The following is a 23,331-nucleotide window of genomic DNA, read 5'->3' as shown; positions in this document are numbered from 1 at the left end:
TCACTCATCTCCACGGAGACCCAGACAAAGCAGCCAGTCACTTACCCTCTTCAGCCACGCGAAATGCTTGTAAACATCAATATCCCCATCCATGCTGGGTACCCATGTCAGCAGTTAGATTCCTTGGTTGAAAAAGCCCTTTTTCTGGCCAGAGACCAAATTCTCTCCTCTTCCTTGCTTCTGCCCCCTCCCCCTCAGGAACGTCAAGCTGTGTTCAAATTTCCCCAAGTCCCCTGGCCTGCGTCCGGCAGCCTTTCCCTAAACAGTTTCAGAGACACAGTGGCTCAGACCAGACCGTGCTGCTCCTGTATCCACCTCCCACCCCCCCGGACACACACAGGCACCAGCTCAGGGACACAGAGCCTGCAGAGCAGGGGAACCTAGCAGAAGGGGGGTGGGGGGAAGACAGACTTGGCCAGGAATTGTAAACACACACACACACACACACACACACACACACACGGGAACATTCTTTTCGGTGATAATACCAGAGCCTGCCAGAGGGAAGCAGTCCCGAAGAAAATTCCTCGTCTGGCTTCCCCCTTCTGGAGTGGCTGGAACTCATTAGGGAGAGACCCCGGTTTCCTGTCTCAGCTCCACTCTGCATTTACCCACAGGCTCCCAGCTGCTCTCAGTTTATTTGGGACTGGGGAGAAGACTAAAAATAAGCGCTGCTCTTGGAGGAACTGCTGGTTCCCACACACAGCCTGACTCCCACCCAGCAGCCCACGCCTACCCCTCTTCCTCCAGGCTGGTGTCGGGCTGTGCCCTGAGGGAAGCCAGTCGTTTCCAAATAAGAACAAATTCAGAAGCAGCTCCAGTCTGGGTTCTTGGCCCTGCTGGGGGTTTGCCGTCCTGGGCACTGGGGGCGCCATCCGGTGCTGCAGGCTGCGAGACCTCTGCTGTCAGCCATCACCACAGGGCTCCCCGGGGCCGCAGAGCTTCTGTCAAGTGCCCGCCTCGCTGGCTGTCCCCAGCCCAGACTAGCTGCTTCACAAGCCAGGTGAGGCCACCTCACGTGTGTCCGTGAGATCTAGGGAGCACTCTGGGTGGGAGCCTTGGGAAGGCAGCAGGCTGAGGAGACAGGGAGCTGTATCTGCCTTCTTACTGGCAGGTCACATGCTGGCTTGCCAGGGTGGTCTGTCCAGCATTCCCCACAGGCTGCCCCCCGCTTCCTCACATTCCCGCCTCCTCTGAGAGCTCCCCTAAAAACAGCTTTTCTCCCTTGCCCAGCCCTCAACGTGTGGCCCTCGGCTCTGACCGGTTATGAAAGCAGGCTTTGATGTGGGTGCAACGGGAACTGTGGTTACACGCAAGGGCTCTGAGCCCTGCTGCCCGAAATGACTTGCAGACACACATCTTGTGACTGCGTGGGCCTCCCTGGCGCCCTTGGGGGTCACCAGGGGGTTTCCTGGAGCTCCCACCTCAAGAGAGGGCTCTGCTGGGTGTTGTCCACAGCCCAGAAGCAGGGCCCGAGGACAAGGCAGAAAACACACACAGTCCCCGGCAGGCTGGCCCAGCCCACACAGAACACAGAGGCGGCAGGAGGAGGGCTTTGGCCAGCAGCTGGCATGAGTGGAGGAGGAAATTCCTGGAGACACACCCAGATCAGAGGCCAGAAAGGAAAAGCAGGCTCAGCTGCCCATGCCCTGAGCTCTAGGGCCTTCTTCTGGCCTCTGGCTCAGTTCCAGAATGCAGCCCGGGCCTCACCCGCCAAGGTTCCCTGCCCAGAACTAGGATAGGATGTGTTAGTCAAGGTCTCTAAGGCTGCAGGGGTGGGTAGGCCATTTTACTTTTTTCTGTCTAAAAACCTGGGAAAGTCAAATGAATTCATCTGGTCAACACACGTCTGCCCAGCATCCAAGGCAACTGAAACCCACTTCTTGCCCTGGGTAAAGAACTTCCACGCGGTACATGATAAAGGTGTTCCTGGGGCTCCGGGGAGGAAGAGGCAAGACAGCTGATTTGGGGGCTGTATGGGGAGAGGTCTGCCCACCCTTGGCGGGGGGATCAGTGTCCGCTGGTAGGTTCTGGTGTGAGAGGAGGAAAAAGAGGGGACCAGGCGGCAACATGGCTGCCCCTCAGCCTCGCTGACTCCGACCTGTCTCTGGGGAAGCTGGCTCCCCGGCACCCACCCACCCCCCTCCCCGTGTCACCACCTGCCCTGCGGCACTGAACCACACTTGTTTACACATCTGACCGCTTCACCAGACGGGAGCACACGCGTGAGCCCTGATTGACGGCTCTGATCTCCACGCCTAGCATGATTCCTAGCACATGGTAAGAACCTGAACATTCTCCGCGTGAAAGAGTGAGGCTCAAATGGTGAGACTGGAAAGATAAACCTGAAACTCTACGTGGAGAAAACGAGTTTCCCCAGGGTGAAGATGCTCGACTCAGAGAAGACAAGACAGAGCCAGCTTCATCTATTCGCTCAACTCATGTGTGATGAATGGGGTGGGGAGTGAGGAGGGGAGAAAGGGAAAGGAGGGAGGGAGGGAATCCAGACGCGCTGCAGCTAGATTCTTGACATATTTTCACGGTATCCTCAAGTAGCAATTCTTACCTCAGGCTTTTTTTTTTTTTTGAAACCCCTAAGTATATTGCACTTCAACTCAGAATCCACAAGATAGCACTCCAAAGGCCTAGAAGCAAAGCCATGGCTGCAGCCCCTCACCCCAAAGGCCATCCCAGCCAGGGGCTCCTCACCGTAGGCCACAGAGGGGATTCGGAGGATCAGACAGGCCCTTGAGTACGTTCATAAAATGTATATAAATCACTATTTCTCTGAAATAGTTTTCCTCAGGTCATCTAAATGATCCATGACTCCCAAAAGATTGAAAGCCTGGGTTTTATCTGGTCTTAGTAGTTACTCAGAAAGATTTAGGCTGCCCTTATTAAGGCGGGATGGGGGCGGCCCTACTTCTATAGCACTGCCCTGTGAAGTAGAGAGACTCCCAGGGACTCCCTGGATCCATCACTGAAGAGAGACGTTTTCAGGAACCACATAGTATACGTCAATAGGAGTCATTACAGTGACCCTGTGGCCCTCGGAGCCTTCCCGAAAGCAACTCACATCGACCAGACTCAACTCACTACGGTCTGGAACACGAGGCAGCCAGCTGAGGGCAAAGGGCAGGCAATTGAGCATTTGGGGAGCAGAAGCACAGCTAAGAGGCCAGAGTGGTCAGGGGAACTCATATAGACTGCCCTCCTCCTTATCCCTGGGTCCAGGAGGGGAACCCAAGAAAGTCACTTATCTGGCCGGAATCCCATGTATGCGTGGGAATGATTGGGGATGGAGTTCCTGAGATTCTCCTCCTCCTGCCAGCGGCCAGGAGTCAGCAGCATCTAACTGGGCACAACTTTGGACCGAGAAGGGGTCACGTGCTATTCTGCTGACCTCTCACTGGCATCCGGAGCTCCAGTGCAGCCCTGAGCCTTGGCCTCTGGGCCACGGTGACAGGTGTCAGGACGGACCTAGTAAGTCAGACGGGCTTGTGCCCTTCAACAGGTGCGCTGCACCGTGGGCCTGCCTCTTGGAAGAGGAAGGGGAGGAGAGGGAAGAGCTAGCCTGAGGTCACTGCTCCTCGGGGCTGGCAAGTAAGTCCTGCTTGTGAAACAGGCATTCTGGCCACCGCAGCCCAGGTCCCCAGGGTGTCCAAGCACGAAGACCCACCTCCAAAACGAGTTAGCAGAAGGGGCGGCACACTGCCCGTAAAGGGCCAGATGGCAAATGATTTAGGCTTTGTGGGCCATATGGTTTGTGACAGTCGACTCCCATTTGTAGCGCAAAAGCAGCCACAGCCAATGTGGAAAGCAGTGAGGGTAGCTGTGTTCCAGCCACGCTTTTTTTGTGAACACTAAGATTCAAGTTTTACATCATGTTCACATCAAAAAATTGTCTTCCTGTGATTTCTCAATCACTGAAACACAGAAAAATTATGCTTAGCTCACAGGGAATAAGAAATAGGCAGTAGGCCAAGTACAGGCCATAGACTGCTGACCCCGGGGGGAGGAATCACCAGGGCTAGAGGGGCTTTCTTGTGAAAATGCAGATTCGGACCCAGCAGGTTGGGAATGGGGCCCGAGACTGTGCATCGCGAACAGGCTTCCAAGTGATGCTCAACCTGCTGGTCTCAGGACCATATGTGAGGAGTAAGAGGTTAGGAGACTACTTTCGGAAGGTCTTGGAGCCCAGTGTACTAAACAGTCCTGCCTGGAAGTGGGACTCCTCTGGAGCCTCCCTACCTGCTAGCGGGTGCCTGAAAGGGAAGGAGGCCCGGTGGTGTGCTGGCAAAGCCCTCTTTGCGGGGGGAGGGTTGGGGGTGTGTCCATATGCTCAGACCTCAGGTCATGCTAACCGGGCAACACTGCCCACCACGTCCCCTGGGCCTGAAGCAGGAGATTTAGCGGGGAAGGATTTATCTGCTCTTTCACCAGTGTTTGCACATTCTTGATCATTTATAAACATTGGTTCTGAGGGACTGAAACAGTCTCAAGTCAAATCTGAAAGAAGCCAGATCTCTGGAATTTAGTAAGGTACAATTTACTTGGACGGCGGGGAGAGAAACCCAAAACCCAGGAAAATTAAAACTGCTAAGTTTGTAGTGGCTGAAAGCCCCCAATCTGGGGTGCTGTGACAGGAAAAAAACGTATTCAAAATCCCCCAAGGTACAGGAGACTTCTCTAGGGCAGGGCCCGACAGACGCAGGGTCAGGAAATGGAGGCCACCCTAATTAATAGCGCACCAGCAAAAGGCACTGGAATTAAAAGGTGTTTGGAGGGCTTCCCTGGTGGCGCAGTGGTTGAGAGTCTGCCTGCCGATGCAGGGGACAAGGGTTCGTGCACTGGTCCAGGAAGATCCCACATGCCGCGGAGTGGCTAGGCCTGTGAGCCATGGCCACTGAGCCTGCGCGTCCGGAGCCTGGGCTCCGCAATGGGAAAGGCTACAACAGTGAGAGGCCCGCGTACCGCAAAAAAAAAAAAAAAAAAAAAAAGGTATTTGGAGAGATCTTCTCGCCTTTGACAATGGAAGGTCAACTCTGTGCTCCCAGGACAGGCCCTCATCCCTCTGGTCTCCTTCCCCCGCCACAAACAGTGGAGGCCTCCCGGGCCTACCCTTTATCCACTGGGCTCCAAGGAAAATAATTCTTTTTTCCAGCTGACTCAGGTACACTGTCCAGCGGCTTCATTAATGAGAGGAACTTATGTCCTCTAAGCGTTGGGAGGGGGTCGGGGGAGGCAGCTATTTTCTCACATAAAGCCCATACCTTCTTCCTTGGGCTTTTAGACTTTCCAGCATTTGTCCCTGACTCCCACCTAGTGGCTTCTTCCAGTATTGCACAGAGACAAAGAGCCTCCCCACAACCAGCACACCAGCCTAGCAGGAGTCCCTTGGGAGAGAAGCACAGGAAAGAGAGCGCTGACACCTACAACTCTCGAGCTCTCAAGTTCACACCTATAGTGGGGAGAGCAAGAAACACGCATAGGCTTCACTTGTTTCCTTTTTTGAAAAACAATCACCAAAGTTCCCCTTTTCTAACATCCAGAAAGCCAAGATTTTCCTATAAAACTCCCGTCTGTGACTTTTCAAAATGAACATGTTTGCCACATAAATACCCCACCCATCTCTTGCTCCTGGCCCTGAGCGGAGAAGAGAGACGAATCGCAGGGCACAAGAAACTCAAGCTCACGGTTTATAATTTGTAAAACAGCTTCTCCCCCCCCCCCTTTATTTTTTTTGTAACTCCTCTGGCTTTTTAATATGGTGAGCAGATTTGCTTCTCTGGCCGGAAAGAAAGACTGAGGGCTGAACCTAGCGGGAACGTCGGAGCGCCGGGAGCTGAAGGAGCCGCCATCTGTGACACGGCGGCTGCACTGACAATGGGGGTGGCCGTGCACCCTCCTGGGCTGGTCTTTTTGTTTCTGGAGAGACTGGATAAGAAGGTAGCTGAGAGCACGCGAACATCTGACGGACAGACTGACACAGGTCAGCACACACCCCAGAGGGGCCTTACTTCCCTTACAGCCAGGCCCAGAGGAAGCTGCCGATTCAGGGCCTCCCATTTCACGGCTCCGGAGATGATCAGAGATGGCGGCCTCGGCCGAGCCCCGACATGGGGCAGCTGTGCCTAGAGGGGCTCCCTAACCTGTCTCCCCTTTGCAAACCTAAATGTCTAGACTGAGGAAGGCAGGGGCTGGTGGCTACCAGGGGGGGCCGCTCTATAGCCTTTAAACTGCAGGACTGAAATGTGTGGCCGGATCCTGCAGACGGACTGTCAGACCAGCTCTCCTTTCCAGTAGGGAAACAGTCCCAGAGGAGGGAAGAGAGGTTCACCCGTGGCCACACGCGAGTGGCAGAGAGCTGGCCTTTTGCCTCATCCCACACCGCTTCATCCCACACCGCTTCACCCTGGTTTGCTCCCCTCCACCTGCCCAAGCACGCTGGCCAGGACACCCGCACCCTGGCTGAGGAGAGCATGGGCCCTCTGGGAGGCCACACCGACTCCACGAACACTGCTTCCAGAGGGCGGCACAGAGAACAGCCCCTCTGGAGCGTCTCTGCCAAGCCGCCCCCCCCCCCACCCCCGCCCTGGAGCCCGGGCTCTGCCCTGACGTGCCCACACTCCGCGGCTGCTGGGTTTACCTGCTTTTCTTCAGACTTCACCTTCAGCCTCCGAAGCCTCAGGTCTTCACCAAAAATCTCCCTGACCCACATCTGAAGTAATGAAACAGTGGAACAGACCGATGCCTTGCAGATGAGGAGTGTGTGTACCCGACTATTAGAGAAGGCCCCGGAGCTGCTCCATCTGCAGACCCTGCCGGCTCTGGTATCACTTGGGCATCTCCCAAGAACCTGGGTCACCCGCCCGCTTCCCCCGCTAGCTGGCTGTTTCCCCAGCCCTGCAGGGCCCACTCGAAGCTGGCTGACCAGCCCTTTACGGACTCCACTCTCCCTGAGGGCTTCATCCCCCCAGGTCACCACAGGCCTAGGAGGCAGCTGCAGGGAGAGGAACAGGTGGCCCCTTTCCGGAACTCAGCTCCATTCCCATCACAGCAGAGATGCTGCAGCCTTCCAGCCTGGGCCTCAGCTTCATCCTCTACGAGTCCTGACTCTGAGCTGAGCCCCGTCTGCCAACCATGAAAGAGGCTCCCACTCTTCTGCTATCACAGGACAGCCTCACTGATGCTTCTCTGCAGGCCAGGCTCCGTGATCCCCGCTCGCCTTGGTCTCCAGGAACCTTTCCTATACAAGAGCCCCATCCGAAGCGCTTTGGCACTTCACCAACTTTCTGAGGCTAAGCCCAGAGTTCAGATACTGAAACTGTGCCCCACAGAGTTAACAGAAGCTGATAATAGAAATGATTGAACTTGTCTTATAGAACAACAGATAAGGGAACAGCTTGCTAAAACCCCTTTGCTTGTAAATTGCCTTCATTAAGTTCACTTGTTTTTTCTTTCTGTTTTCCTCCCTTTAATTGCATACCATCCCAGCTTCATGCAGCCCAGCTGTTTTACAGGAACTTGGAGTCAGCTCCTGCCCAGTGTGAGCCCACAAGGGACTGGATGGCACCACCCTAAAACTGGGCCTGCGCAGATGTCTAATGAGTGGCCTTTTGACATCAAAGGACTGGAAAACTCCATCCTCAGATGATGCTGAGGGCCTCCATCTGGAATATGCAGAAGCATTAACCCAGATACACCTGCGCAGAACACCGATTTCCTCACTTTTTTCCTACTTCCAACCACTTCTCCCCTAAGACCACCCTCTTATCCCATAAACACTCCAACCCCCTCGCCTTCAGCGAGGCAGATCTGAGACATTCTCCAGTCTTCTCACTTGGCTGCCTTGTGAATAAACTCTTGGCTGTAAACCACAGCATCTCAGCATTTGGCCTGCTGTGCATCAGGGAAACAGACCTGGTTGGGTAACAGTTCTCCTAGAACAGGGGAATCCAGGCCCTTTGTTCCTTTCTTCATTGAAGTCCCAGAGGGACCCCAGCTTAGAGAGCCCCGCACATACCCTTCCAGGCCTGAAGCCCACCTTTCCTCATTCTATTAGGGGCCAAGGAAGGGAGGACCCTGTTTTAGGCCCCAAAGCCCTGGAAACTTGCCCACCACCTAGCACCACTGAATCCTGGGCAGTTTTGTTCCATGGATACTTGTCTTTAGGATAAGCCTGGCTTGTTTGTAACTATTCCCAGGCCGAGAATCGCTGCTGCCGCCAGCCAATCTGTGTCCAGCCCTGCCAGCACCCAGCAAGGAGGAACCAGCCCCACTGTAAAGAAACAGCTGCCCACACACGGGCTTTCTGACCACTTTGCACTAGGACCACAGCTCCCTCACCGTTCAAGACATAAGGGCGGGGGCCCAGGACTAGTCCGCTATGTGCTCGAACAGCCAACCGCTTCCCCACATCCACTGCGGCCTCTTCAGCAGCCCCTGTTTCTGTGTGCTACAGCTGCCAGTATCTGTGACTGAATATCCCAGTTACACTTACTGTTGAACAGTAACAGGAGACCACGATTCCTACCCTCTCACCCCAGCTAATTATTGGCCCTTGGGTGGAGACCTGACCCAAGGGCAGCTAATCCAGTGCAACAACCTTTAGAAAAATCTCTCCAAGGCAAGCATTCCCCCAACCATTGTAAACAGACCCCGAAACAGATCTGCAAATCTAAATGCAAGCTGTTTTCTGCAATGCATCTTCCAAAACCAACCACAGCTGAGCATAAATGAAAATCTTGAATTTCTATTTCTTTTGCAATTAATATTTCTTCATAGACCTGGAGGGCTTGGCTCAAATTATGAGTTAACCCAATGAGATTCTTTCCTTCAGGGGTTACACACACACACACAGAGAAAATAAGAACTTGTCAGTCAACAAGAATAAAATCACACCTAAAGGACATGTGACAGTCGCCCTGAGCTGTCTTCCTAAGGGACATTTCCCCCCCTCCATCATGGTTCCTTCCCGACAGACACCCCCCCTTCCACTATGATCAGTGAAAGCACCAACACTGGTTCCCCAGCCTCCCTGGCAGCTAGGGTATGCACATGCGAACAAATCCTGACCATTGGGACCATATGAGAAGCTAGGGGGGTTCAGAGAAATCTTTCCCAGTTTTATAAAAAGAGGACATATTCTACCTCTGGACACAGCTGTGTGTGTGTGTGAGGACAGGCTGCCCGGAGCTGCAGTAGCCTTCTTGCAACTGTTAGGGGACACACCTGAGAAAGAACCAACACCCTGAGGATGGTGGGGAGAAAGATAAGAAAAGCTGGAGCCCTTGAGGTCATCCCAGAGTCACTGATTTAACCCTGAGACCGCCCATCCTCTGGACATCTCGTTAGTGACATTTAAAACTCCTTACTGTTTATGCCTTACTGTTTATTCTTTCTCTGAGAAAGAATCCCAATTGACAGGTGTCATAAGGCAGGGTTGGATCACGCCAGGCCAGCATATGACAAAGCAGTAACTGAGGTTTACGACGAAAGAGAACAGCACAAACACCCAAGGGACGTACAGATACCATGAATTAGGACTACCTGCCTGAGCCCTCGAGCCACCTTGTTAGCTCCAATTTTAAGTCACATGGGATTTTTTTTTTTGGTAATAATTCAAGCGAGTCTCTGGTTTAAAGCAGTGCTTCAAACTTTAATGTGAATACGAATCACCTGGAAATGGTTCAGTGGATGGGGCAAATTCTAACTTTTTTTTCTTGAAGACAAGCTGTCAAGTGATACCAAAATGCTGGTCCATAGACCACAACTTGTACAGCAACATCTTCTGACTAAAAGTACCAACCTAAGGCAATCTAAAACCAATCTAAAGAGGAGCAGTGGGTTTCTTCACGGCCTTGGCTTCTATCTCCATACAGATAAGACCTGCTATGGAATGTGTGTGCCTTGTAAAATGACTTTAGGTCTCTGAGACCTAAAATACACACAGGTGGTCTCTGTCTAGAATCAAAACCTTAAACAGCCAGCCCTGGTTTCTTGGAATGTTTATATGAACTTCTGACCTCCCTAAAAGTACACCATTCATAGGTTGCTGATGGCCATAACTACTCCAAAAGTTTTATGAATGCAACAACTTTTAGAAAAATCTCTCCAAGGCAAGCATTCCCCCAACCATTGTAAATAGCCCCCAAAACAGATCTGCAAATCTGAATGCAAGCTGTTTTCTGCCATGCATCTTGCAAACACCACATCGACTACTTTGGGATCAAAAATATTTTTTAAGAATCTCTTTTGGTAAATTATAGAAGTTAGATCCATACTTCATGCCACACACTAAAAAGTGATGAATTCGAGTAAACCATGTGATACAAATCAAACTAAACCTACTGAGAGAGAATACAGGTGAATATTATTTGATCTGAGGTCAGGCAGGGCCTTTCTAGAAAGAAAAGAAGAAATTCAAACAGGAAAGACTGATAAAATTAATTAGTTACAATCCTTTTAAAATCTTTGCCTCAAAAAACCACCATAAATAAACCACGTTTTAAAATAAAGTGAGGAAAAGAAATGCCACAAAGCAAAGGGCTAGTAAAAAGTCATTTAAGCATAAGAAAAACACTAAAATCCTAATAGGGGTGGGGGTGAGAGAACACAAAATATTAACAGACCAGACTAGGGCAGGCACACCCAAGGGACTCAAGGTGATCTCTGGAGGGGTGGGGGTGGGGAGGTGTGTGAAGAAAATATTCGAGCTATTTTCTTTTGTAAAGTTTTTTTGATGTGGACCATTTTTAAAGTCTTCATTGAATTCGTTACAATATTGCTTCTGTTTTTATGTTTTGTTTTTTGGCTGCCAAGCATGTGGGATCTTAGCTTCCAGACCAGGGATCGAACCTGCACCCCATGCACTGGAAGGTGAAGTCTTAACCACTGGACCACCAGGGAAGTCTCTAGAGCTATTTCCTTAACCTGTCCTTTAAAAAGGATTTTCTATCTGGGACTATGTTTTACAATTTACATATATTAGGACAATTCTCCATAGACGAATGTGTATTTGGAGAAGGAATTTTTTTCATATTGGGGTAAGAAATCAAAAATTTGGAGACAATATGGAATACTAATTAGCTAATAAAAAAAATTTAGCCTTCCTAAACAAAGAAATGCAAAGATAAAATGAAGCCGTTTTTTCCTATGAAATGAGTAAAGCTATCTTTTCAATCTTAGTGCTTGTTGATCAGGATATACCTCAAACCCTGCCAATGAAAATATAAATGAGTAAAATCTTTTTGAAAAGTGGTTTGGAAAAACGCGTCACAAGGCTTAAAGATTAATATCTTTGATCAGAGTTGCCAGACTTAGCAAACTGTATGAAACATACTTATTAAAAATTCATCGTTTATCTAATATTCCAACTTAACTGAGCATTCTGTATTTTGTCCGTTAAACCCTGCTTTAACTCTATTATTCTACTTTCACGATTCTATCCGAAAATCTTTCGATATAACAACAAATATTTCTAGACAGTCTGTGCAAGCAATGCCGTATCATTAGTGAAAGATTAAAAATAATTTCAATTCAACATTAGAGAAATGGTTCCATAGATTCAGCACATCTATACAAGGTAAAAATACAGTCACTGTAAATTATGTATTTGTAGTCTTTCTTTATCCCACTTCAGGCAGATATTCACAAGTTTCGCTGAAGAAATGTTCACGTGTTTCCTGCCCTATATCTGCCAGAGATGGTACCTACTGTACAGTACACAGGCACTGTCTCACCTTTCTAAAGTTCGATAAGCTCTGAGTTCTAAAATGCATGTGGACCCAAGGGTTTCAGACTGAGGAATTATGGACCTATCATTTTCTTGAAGCTTCATAAAATTTTCTGTAAACACTACAGCCCGAGTCAGTAGTACTTAGCAGGACTGCAGGGAGGGATGGGCGCCCATGCCAGGTGTAAAGTGACCTGGAAAGCCGCAGCTACAAAGAGACGTGGGCAGAAGATGGTGAGACATGACAGGGGAGAGGCCAGGATCAACATCGTGAAGCTGCAAGTACGGTAACAGCCAGAGAGTTCCTCTCTAGCGAAGCAAAGGGGGATCCTTCTGCTGTGGGAAGGAGAACTAAACTACCGAAGCCATCCCCCAGCAACTCCCAACCTGGTTAAGAGTGTGAGCGGAGAAGCAGGTGGGGACTTCTGTCCCATTATCGGCACAAGTCTGAGAGGACCCCCAAGAACCGCCTTCATGTGGGGGAGGAATGAGGAGCCAGCTTGCAAACCTGACCTGTAACAGGCCTACCCGAGACCCATCCAGCAACCTTCACCTTCCTCTCTGGGCATTATCGGTTGCTACTGTAACGAATTACCACAAACGTAGTGACTTGCAAAAGCCCAAAGTCATTACCTTATAGTTCTGGAGGTCAGAAGTCTGAAATGAATCTCACTGGGCTAAAATCAAGCTGTTGGCAAGGCTGCTCTCCCTTCTGGAGGCTCCAGGGGAGAGCCCAGTTTTCCAGCTCCCGGCAGCTGCCTGCACCCTTCGGTTCTCGGCCTTCAAAGCCAGCAGCGGCGGCGGGCGACTCCTTCCCCCACCACATCCATCAGACACTAAGTCTTCTGCCGCCCCCTTCCACTTATAAGGACGCCAGTGATTACACTGGGCTCACCTGGAGAATCCAGGCTGCTCTCCCTATTTTAAACTCAACTGATTAGCAACCTTAATTCCACCTGCTTCCTTCCCCGTTGCCCCATACAGTAACTTATTCACAGGTTCTGGCCATTAGGATGTAGACATCTTTGAAGGGCTGTTATTCTCCCTACCTATGGGTATGCTACAGAACTCCAGGCAGACAACCTATGTAATGAAAATGTTGAACAACACATATAATGGATATAATAAAGAATTCTTCGGTGCTCAGAGGAAGGCATGAGGATAAGACTGTATTGACAGACTCCTGAAGAGGAGTAGCTAAGACATCTGGGATGTAACCCGTCTAAGCACAAATGACTTGGCCTCCAGAAAAGAGGATCTCAACCTCCTTCGTCTGTGGTTTTCAACATCAACCTGCCCCTCCCAATTTAGTGGTCCTGTTCCTGTCATCCCATCTCTGTGCATACTTCCCGATTTTGAATCAGATCCACTGGATTCTAGCTTTAGAAGACTGCATCCCAGCTTTCATCCTCAGACTCAGCTTGGGTAACAATCACATGCTCCCTCTGGCTTACCAGCCCTGGACTGGGTGCAAATCCAGATCATTTCCAGAATGGACTGGTTCCTTGCCTTACCCATTCCCAGCTATTACTCGTCTTTTAAAGCTGACTGGCTGGTCTCCACAGGGAAGGAGATGGGTAACAAAAGCCAAAAATTTACAGCTTTGGTTACTCATCTGCTTCCCTTAAAGACCAGCAGGTGTGCAGGATTGATCTAGAGAGGGCAGAAGGAGAGTCAGGAAACCTGCGTTCCACTCTAGGGGCAGGAAGGACTTCTAGGGCAGGGTGGTCTGAAGAGTAGGGGCAGCAATAACGGGATGGATGAGGCAACAAGGTTCTAGTTTGTTGTAAGAAACGAGGGGCATGGTGGGTTCAGCTGAAAATAGAGACCCCAGCTAGGGATTATAACACAGCAAATTGTGCATGTACTATCTGGGGGGGAAACACCTTCCATGTTCGCTCTTCTCTGGCCCTGGATTTCCCCTTCTCAGGAGAACAACGGGAGGGGCCCAGGCAGGCTGACTGTGGAGCTTAAGCTGCTTGACCAGGCCCTACCCTTCTGCTGGGAAGGACCACCACCCACTGCGGGTTGGCCAAATCTGGACAGGAAGCAAGAAAAGACTGGACAGTGCACAGATGAAGTAACAGCCCCAGGTGGTGGTGGCATGCCAGGGGCTCCGTGACCGTGTTCCCCACCCAGGCCATGGGCCTACTCACCAAGCTCTCCTCGAACCACTCCTTTATGTAGGCAGCTGTGGGGCCTGGGATCTGGCTCAGGAGGGCTGCTCTCTCCTGAGAATGCTCCAGCGTCTCCAGGGCCAGCCTCAAGTCCTCGACGAGATGGAGCAACGGGAAGGGCTTCATGTAGGAAGCCGCGGAGGCCAGTCCAGGCTCACAGGTACCATCGCTAATATCTACCCCCGTGTTAGTGCCTGGAACGAGAGAGGCGGGAACCTCGGTAAGAAGGGTGGATGCCACGGGCAAGGAACTGATAAACAGCCAAGTTAGTGAAAGGGGAGAGGAAAGGGATGGATAAGAAGCCTAGAGGAACCACTTCTGCCTCAGCAGAATCACTCACAACATGAACTTTGCAGAAATCACCTTTCATCCTGGCTTGGGCATGAGAGAGGCACATGACTGTGCCCATTGGGACTGGCTTAGGGAAGCTCACAACTTCAGACAACTGGGAAAGCACAGCTAGACCTCACCCACGACCAAGGACATGTGCGCTAAAATGGTGAGATGCCCATCTTCAGCTCTGATATTAATAAATTTGTCCTCTTCTACGTTAATGTGGTAGACTGCACAGATGGCCACCAAAAATCCATCCCATCCTCGTGTGGGCATTCTACTCCCCTCATCCTGAGGTGGATGCTGACTCTGGGCTGGTCTAGTGACTCGCTCTGATCAGCAGGATGAAGAGGAAGGGATGCTGTGTGGGTGGTGAGGTTGAGTGAATCGAAATCTTTCTAGATCTTCCCAGTTGGGAAATTCTATACCCTCTGACATACTCAGAGGGTATAGAATATAGAGGGTATACTTCTGACTTGTATTTATTACTGTGTGTATCCATATCTCATCTCCCTTTACGGGCTGTGAAGTCTCTGAGGGCAGAGCCCCTGTCATAGTTAGCTAACATAGTCATCATGCCCCCTGACCAGTAGGTGGTGAGGGGGAACTGGACTGAATGTCTGTACGTATGCTTGGATGAATAGCTAAGAGGAAGAGTACCTGGATTTCCCCAGAGATCTGGGATACTGGGTCTTTTTCTAAACTGGTATGTCCCAAATAGGACTGTTTTTGCCTTTCTAAACCCCACCATTAAAAAAAAAAAAAAGTCTTCTTTGCCTAATATGTACAGTGATATATTTTTCAAACCAGAACTGGGGCAACAGAGTCTAACAAAGGATTTCTGTGCTCCTTTCATCAGTAAGAAACACTTTAGAAAATATGGTTCGTAGTGGAATTTCTAGGGCATTTGGATTGTTTATAAAACCAACAGAATAAAATATTTGAAGTCAGGACTCTTGCTGGAAAATGTGGGCTGTAGGGCTACCACATCCACGGTTGCACTGCAGGCCTGACGTCTAATTCCAGGTTCCTCTGCTCTTTTAAAAGCCAACTTCCTACTTGCCATGGCAGTCTTTGGAATGAGAAATCCACACAGAAGGAAACAATTACTATTTGATTGCCGGTTTGCTTTCTGAAAGGGCAGGATAGAGGGAGTCGCGGATCACAATCCACAAACAAGTCCATGGCTCTGGGGAACTAGGAAACGGCCCTACTACCCACACTCTGATGTGTGCTCAGCGCTTTCCGGCTCCTGCAAATACAATTTAGAGTCGACTAGGAGAGGCCACAGCCAAAAACGTCAGGAAAGAAAATGAACAGAAGCAGGGCAAGACCCCCCAATCTCCAAACAAATGCTAAGTAATCCCTCTGCATCCTGGACACACTTCAACACACACACACACACACACAGACACACACACACATTTATAAATGGAGGATAAGTCAGGCCAGGAGTAGGTGGGAAGACTGAGATTTTCATTCACTTGATATCATGCCTTGGCCTTGGACAAGTTCCTTCCATTCTCTGGGCCCCTCCCTGCCCTAAATCCTTGGGATTCTTCCTTACTATTCAAATATTGCGTATGTGTGTAAATGTGTATGAGTACATGTGTATCTGTGTCTATTTTTACACATGTATACACACGTAAAAGACTTTAATTTCTATTTCTTTGCAATTTCATCAACACACAGGCTCAGAAAATGGTCCAGAATGGTGAAACCCCTAAGGCCCAGCATTAGCAAAGGCAACAATCACCCAGGGAATTCCCTGGTGGTCCAGTGGCTAGGACTCAGAGCTTTCACTGCTGTGACCTGGGTTCGGGGAACTAAGATCCCACAAGCCTCGTGGCGCGACCGAAATAACAACAACAAAAAACCAGTCACCCAGAAGACTCAGTTCCATACTCCACACACATTCCCTACAGATGATCAGTTCCTATGGAAAAACTACAATCACAGAGGAAAATACATCAAAATCGGAGTATCAGATGCAACAAATAAGAAAATGCATGCCTTCATACCTGGGTTTAACGAAACAATACAAAAGAGACAATAACATAAGGCAAGGTGTTGACCCCTAAATTACGTCTCGGAAAACAGCAGCTCACCTCATGTTCAAGCCCAAATAAAGTTTCTCTTTGGGGGCAATCTCTCAATTACTTTATCTTGAACAACAAAGCACTCTTTAGGGAAGATAGATTAACACAGGGGACTTCAATTTTACATGCAGACTGAAATCACCTGGGGAGTTTTACAAACTACAGATGCCAGGGTCCCAACCTCCAGAGGTTCTAATTTGATGGGTCTGAGGCTGACCTGGGAGAACAAAAAGCTCCCCAGGTGATTCTAACGTGCAGCCTAAGTGGAAATCATTGACTAGCAAATCAACGCTGATCGATGTCAAATTCTGATGTTTAGAGAGGACAACCTGAGAATTTTTATTTTAAGCACCCACAACCAAAATTTAATACAGATTCAGTAATTGTTAGGGGAAGGTAAGACAACATAAAATGCAAATATAGGATTTCACTGAAAGCCTTTTAATGATAGCTTTCAAAAGCAACTAAGTATGGGTGTAGTAGTAATTAGGGTTATTCAGAAATGTTTTGGCTCTCCTCTACTTAAGCTCATAGTAGGATAACACTTCTGCCCCTTGAAGTTACTCACGGCCACACGACTTCCTCTAGGCAATAAACATGAAAAGTGATATGTGTCGCTTCTGGGAGAAAGTCTTTAGGAACCAGAGCACAATTCCTCATATCTCTTTCACTTGCTCTGGTCTCTGGCAACGGTGGGGACTGAATCAGCCCGTGTTCCAAAGGGAAGATGATGTGGACCAGAGCTCTAAGGAGACCCGGGGGGAACCTGTTTCAAGCTGCTGACATTCTGGGACTGTTTGTTATTGCAGCATAACTTAGCCTGTCTTCACTTACACAAAATAAATATGTTGAACAATTTAGAAATATATACATATAAGACAAACTTCTAAAAAATGATCTTTTACTGCATGGACCACTCCACCTGCCACAAGCCACAGCAAGGGTAACAGGGAACCAGCATCCTCAGTGCTCTGAGCCCAGTGTGCAGTCTGGTCTCACGAGGGGGTCTGAGCCGGAGACGGGACCCACCCCCCACCTCTCAGCCACATTCACTCAGTGTTTAGCCCCAAACACAGGTCTCTGGGGGGGGCAGGATGAGAAACGCTGACATGCTGCCCTCCTGGGAAGATAGCCCAGCAGCTAGCTGGATGCCAGGAGCGGGGGTCCCTGTGTGTGTGGCTCCCCCAGCCTGGGGTGGGCTTCTGCCCTGCTGAGCCAGAGCAGGGAGGGAGGGCACACACCTTGGTTCAAAGACCACAGACGCTCATAGTTCTTACCAAGTTCTGGTAGATTCTATGGAATAAATGTCTCTTCAGTGAAATGGCTCAGGATCATTTCCAGAGAAAGGCTCTTTGCATTTTGTAAAAACTGATTTTCTCCAGCTTCACATTTGAGCGGATCTGTAGAGCTCCCTTGGCTGTCATGCTGAGAGCAGGATGTCCCTGTCGCTTTATTATGCAATGAAATTTGAATTAAGATTATCAAGAGCCCCCCAAAGGCTAATAAACACTTAATGAAAAATGGCACAAGAAAAAAAAAAAGTCGCTTCCAAAGGGACCCTCCACTTGCTTCTCCTCCACTGACCACTACCCACTGTGAAGCTTTCCCTTCTTCCCTAGCAAGTACAACAGGATTTTATGACCTTACCCTGCACATCCAAACTGTAATAAATTCGTTATTGTTTACCTCTAATATACACTTGTTTGTATTACTCAAGGCCACAGAGACTTTCTCCTATGCTTTATTCTAAATGTTCTGTAGCTTCATATTTTGCATTTTGATTTATGATTGATCCAGAGTTAATTTTGTACAAAGTATGAGGATTAGGTCAAGGTCCTTTTTTCTTTTTTTTTTTTAACTATGGCTATTCAATTGTTCCAACACCATTTGTTGAAAAATAAATAAAATATTTTATCTGTGGATGTTTAAAAACAAAGATCCTTTATCATGCAGATGGGGGTTCTCTGGCATAAGATGAAATATCTATTGAGAGCATCATATGTGAATTTTTAAAGTGCTGTATTTACAACAACTGAAAAGTGAAGATGATGGGCCTGAAAATGGGGGTCCCGAACCCCCAGGCCGCAGACCAGTACTGGTCCGTGGCCTGTTAGGAACCGGACTGCACAGCAGGAGGTGAGCGGCGGGTGAGCGAGAGAGCGAAGCTTCTTCTGCCGCTCCTCATCGCTCCCCATCGCTCCCCACCGCTCCCCATCGCTCCCCACCGCTCCCCATCGCTCGCATTGCCGCCTGAACCAACACCTCCCCCCACCCGTCCCCACCGCCACCATCCATGGAAAAATTGTCTTCCACGAAACCGGTCCCTGGTGCCAAAAAGGTTGGGGACCGCTGCTCTAAAATTCTGCACATCAAAAGTGCTGTGCATGTCAGCTGCACTAGCATTACCTGGGAGCTTGGTGGAAATGCAGACTCTTGGACCCCACCTCTACATTTTATCAGCATCCCCACATGCTCTTCAACTGTTCTGGGATGTTAAAATTATTCAACAAGCAGCTCTCATAATGATAAACACAGTATGTTGGAGATCAATGTAAAACGCTTGAATAAAATTATTATTAAAAATGTGCCAGTGAGATAAGAAATCCATAGTTATTTTACATAACGCTTATAAATATACAAGTAACTTAATCAATAAATTAATGCTATGAGTACTTGTCTATTTGGGAATCTATTTGGACATATATGATATGTTTTACATAATTGAAGGAAAAAAATGAGAGAAATAGAAACTTTAATGAAAGAATAAGAAGGAGCGAGAAAAGAACAGGACAATTTGAAAAAGAACCACTTGGAAACCAAAACGAAGAATGCAATTATTCAAGTGAGAAGTTAAGTGCGCAGGTTAAATAACAGGTAAGAAAATTACTGGAATGGAAAGTGGAAGGAAGTATATAGAGTGAAGCAGAAGCAGCAAAGAGAAAATGGCTATGGATTTGTCACAAATAAAATCTTGAGTCTTCTCAGTTTAAAAGACACACACTGAGGGCTTCCCTGGTGGCGCAGTGGTTGAGAGTCCGCCTGCCGATGCAGGGGACGCGGGTTCGTGCCCCGGTCCGGGAGGATCCCACATGCCGCGGAGCGACTGGGCCCGTGGGCCATGGCCGCTGAGCCTGCGCGTCCGGAGCCTGTGCTCCGCGACGGGAGAGGCCACAGCAGTGGGAGGCCCGCGTACCGCAAAAAAAAAAAAAAAAAAAAAAGACACACACTGAGTCCCAAAAAATGATACATCAGAACAAACCCATCCTAGAAACAACGCAGTGAAACTGAAGAACACCAAGGATAGAGGAAATTTTAAAGCAACCAGAGATAAAAGACAGACTGTCAACAGACTTCTCATCAGCAAAGTCCCGATGACCACAAAATAATATCTACAGGTAGCTACCAACCTATAACCTGTACAAGACAAACTACCACTCAAGATTAAGACTAAAATAAGGTCATTTTCCACATAATGACTCATGCAATTTATTACTGGCAGGCTATTCCTGAAGGGATTTTAAAGGATCTACTTCATGAAGCAGGAAAAACTGCACCAACCAAAAAGGAGTGGGATGAAAAACACATCCGGGGGGGCGGGGGGAGCATCCAAGAGTGGCTGCAGCCAGGGTCTGTTTCCCAGGGTCAGCTGCAGCCACCTCCTGCCTCTCTGCAAGACTCTTCCAAAACCAGCAGAAGAAAGGCCATGTGAGAGCACAGTGAGAAGAAGATAGCCCACAAGCTGGGAAGAGAGGTCGCACCAGAAATCAACCCTGTTGGCACCTTGATCTCAGACTTTCTGGCCTCCAGGACTATTTTCTATTTCTTCTTGAAGCTCTTCAGGGGTACACAGTATGACAAAATGCATGAGACAAGAATATTTATAGCAAGTTGCTACCCAGGCAGAGCCTTTGAATCCCAGAGGAGCTGCAGCTTCACCCTCAAGACACAGATCTGCAGCCTCCTGGGCACCATCAGACACCTCCACTGAAGACCCAGAACGGAGACCATTGGACCATATGTCCTGTACATTCTCTAACAACTACTTAGACCTAAGGTCTTTGTTTCAGCACCTTCCTTTGAGAGCTAAGACTAGTTTATGTAATATGGATGATGAAAGAACTTAGATTTTGAGATCTGATGGATCTTGTATTTTTTCCTAATTATGCTTTCTAGTTAAGCTATCTATGCTTCAATTTCCTGTCTGTAAAAAGGGGGTGGCAGGGCTTCCCTGGTGGCACAGTGGTTAAGAATCCGCCTGCCAGTGCAGGGGACACGGGTTCAATCCCTGGTCCGGGAAGATCCCACATGCCGCGGAGCAGCTAAGCCTGTGCGCCATAACTACTGAGCCTGTGCTCTAGAGCCCGTGAGCCACAACTACTGAAGCCCGCACGCCTAGAGCCTGTGCTCCGCAACAAGAGAAGCCACTGCAATAAGCCCGAAGCCCGTGCACCACAGCGAAGAGTAGCCCCTGCTGGCCACAACTAGAGAAAGCTGGCACGCAGCATCAAAGACCCAATGCAGGCAAAAATAAACAAACAAATTAATTAATTTTTTTTTTAAAAGGGGGGGTGGCAATACTGTTCATCTTTCACAAGTTTCAAAAGGATTAGGTAAAATAATGCATTATGATATCCAATAAAAATAAATGTTCAATGAATAATAAATAAATGAATAAATAAATAGCATAATATTTTGGGGTCTATAAATCAAGATGACACCAGAACACAAAACTAAAATAATGTGGAAGATGGGGCAGTGATGGGAATTAAAGCATTCTAAGAGTCAGGTATTACTGAAGAGGAAGACAGAATTATTATTCTATAAAGATACTTATCTTTTAGCCTATGTGTTAAGGATGCATGTTAAAAACGTGAGCATTAAAAAGTGCAAGGATGAGCATTAAAAATGTAGAAATAGGGCTTCCCTGGTGGTGCAGTGGTTGAGAGTCCTCCTGCCGATGCAGGGGACACGGGTTTGTGCCCCAGTCCGGGAAGATGCCACATGCCGCGGAGCGGCTGGGCCCGTGAGCCATGGCCACTGAGCCTGTACGTCCAGAGCCTGTGCTCTGCAACGGGAGAGGCCACAACAGTGGGAGGCCTGCGTACCGCAAAAAAAAAAAAAAAAGTAGAAATAGATGTTTAACTTCCTAAAAGAGATTTAAAAACAACTTGATCAATATTACAGAAGCCAGCAAGGCAAAACCAAAAGCAAGTAAAAAAAAAGTTAAAAAGAAACAACAGCATAAAACAGAGAAATAAGTACACACATACCTATATACTAGTAACTATAATAATTATAAATGCACTAAACACCTATTTATTTACTTATTTATTTATTTTTCTTATTAGTCATCCATTTTGCACTAAACACCTATTTAAACGCAAAAATATGAATAATGGAGAAAAAGTAATCCAGTTCTTTGATGTTATTAAGAGAGACATACAAAAAATTATGACACTGAATGTGTGAAATTTAACGTGTTCAAAAAATAAAACTCAGGACTTCATGCATTGGATTAGGTATTTTTGATCAAAATATTAAAACCAGTCTCACACACACACACACACACACACACACACACACACACACACACAATCACTGGATAAAAATGATAAAAACAAAAAAAATCATCTGAATAGACCTATAAATAATTGAGCCATAATTTAATATTTTTCCACAGAGAAAATACCAGGCCAAATGCTTTTACAAGTTAGCTCTAGCCAACGTTCAGGAAGTGAATAATTCTAATCTAACTGGTGTTCAGTAGAGAAAAGGATGGACCGCTCCCAGCTGTCTCGATAAGGAGAGCCTGCCAGTACAACTTGTAGACCAGAGTGTGAAAGGTGCCCCTGGAACTTAACAATTTAGAAGTTCTGAGTACTACAAAGGCAAATTACGAGTCTTCTCACTGATGAACTCACATATCAAATCCTAAACACAAATTTACAAAACTAAATCCCACAGTGTGTAAAAAAGGCCCTCTCCTTTGGGAAATGACGGGTCAAGCAGACCTAAAAAGAAAATTAAAAAATAAAGTGGTGATTATCAAAACAGCAAAAGGCACATAAAGAACTACACCCCAAACAACTAGAGATGGCACACTGTGTTCAAGCACATGTAAAGCATTTTTTCAAAACTGACTATAGACTAGGCCATACACAAAGCCTCGACAAAAATCAAGAATCGCTATCATGGGTACTATTCCAGTCTCCATATTTCTGTGGGAGGGGAGAGTGGTTTCTACCTGCCTCCCCTTACTCAATTTTTCCTCAGTGGCGGAAGGCCTCTTCTGATGACAGAACTAAAAGATGGAATTCTCTCTGGAGCTGCCCGTCCCCTTATGCAAGCATTAGCTTCTGAGGAAGCTTTTTCTGAGACAAGCTCTGCCCCAGAAGGTGGAAGTCTGTAGCCTGGGATTGAGTTCAGTTTGGGGTATGTGTGTAGGATGAGTGGATTCAGGGTCCTTCCTGACTGTGGCTTCAGGTCAAGCTAACTTTCCTAATCAGTAAAACTCATGATAAAGCTAATATTTTGATCTCTTTCTGTCTGACTCCTTTGTCTGTTCCTTGACTAGAACCAAACTAGGAGGGGAATAATGGGCTGTTATTCTTTTTAAATATTTTATTGAAGTATAGCTGATTTACAGTGTTGTAAGGAATGTTATTTATTAATCTTTGTGGTAGACAGAATAATGACCCTCCCAAAGATGCCCACATCCTAATCCCTGGAAACTATGAATGTGTTTGTTACCTAATATGGCAAAAGGGACTTTACAGATGTGATTAAGAATCATAAGATGGAGATATTATCCTGGAGTTTTAATCACATGAGCTCTTAAATCATAAAAGGGAGGCAGAAGAATGGGTCAGAGAGACGTGACATGAGGACTTGCCCTGACCTTGCTGGCTTTGAAGATGGAGGAAGGGGCCATGAGGCAAGGAAGGTAACTGCATTGTAGCTGCAACAGGGCAGGTGGTAACAGACT

General features: G+C 47.9%; 1 protein-coding gene across 7 annotated transcripts in view; it reads right to left on the bottom strand.

The window, feature by feature from the left end:
* PPFIBP2 (PPFIA binding protein 2) overlaps nucleotides 1–23,331 on the bottom strand; it is a 159,223-nt gene that overhangs the window by 93,622 nt on the left and 42,270 nt on the right. For 6 of the 7 annotated variants that reach the window (XM_032639341.1, XM_032639342.1, XM_032639339.1 and 3 more), the window contains one exon: nucleotides 13,894–14,108. In XM_032639341.1, the coding sequence (XP_032495232.1) occupies nucleotides 13,894–14,108 (215 nt within the window). Of the gene's footprint in view, nucleotides 1–45; nucleotides 762–13,893; nucleotides 14,109–23,331 lie in introns of those variants that run through there. The other variant, XM_032639344.1, reaches the window with a different exon arrangement.

This window comes from Phocoena sinus, chromosome 8 (assembly GCF_008692025.1).
Source record: "Phocoena sinus isolate mPhoSin1 chromosome 8, mPhoSin1.pri, whole genome shotgun sequence".
Lineage (NCBI taxonomy): Eukaryota > Metazoa > Chordata > Mammalia > Artiodactyla > Phocoenidae > Phocoena > Phocoena sinus.
This window is presented reverse-complemented; position numbering and strand designations above follow the sequence as displayed.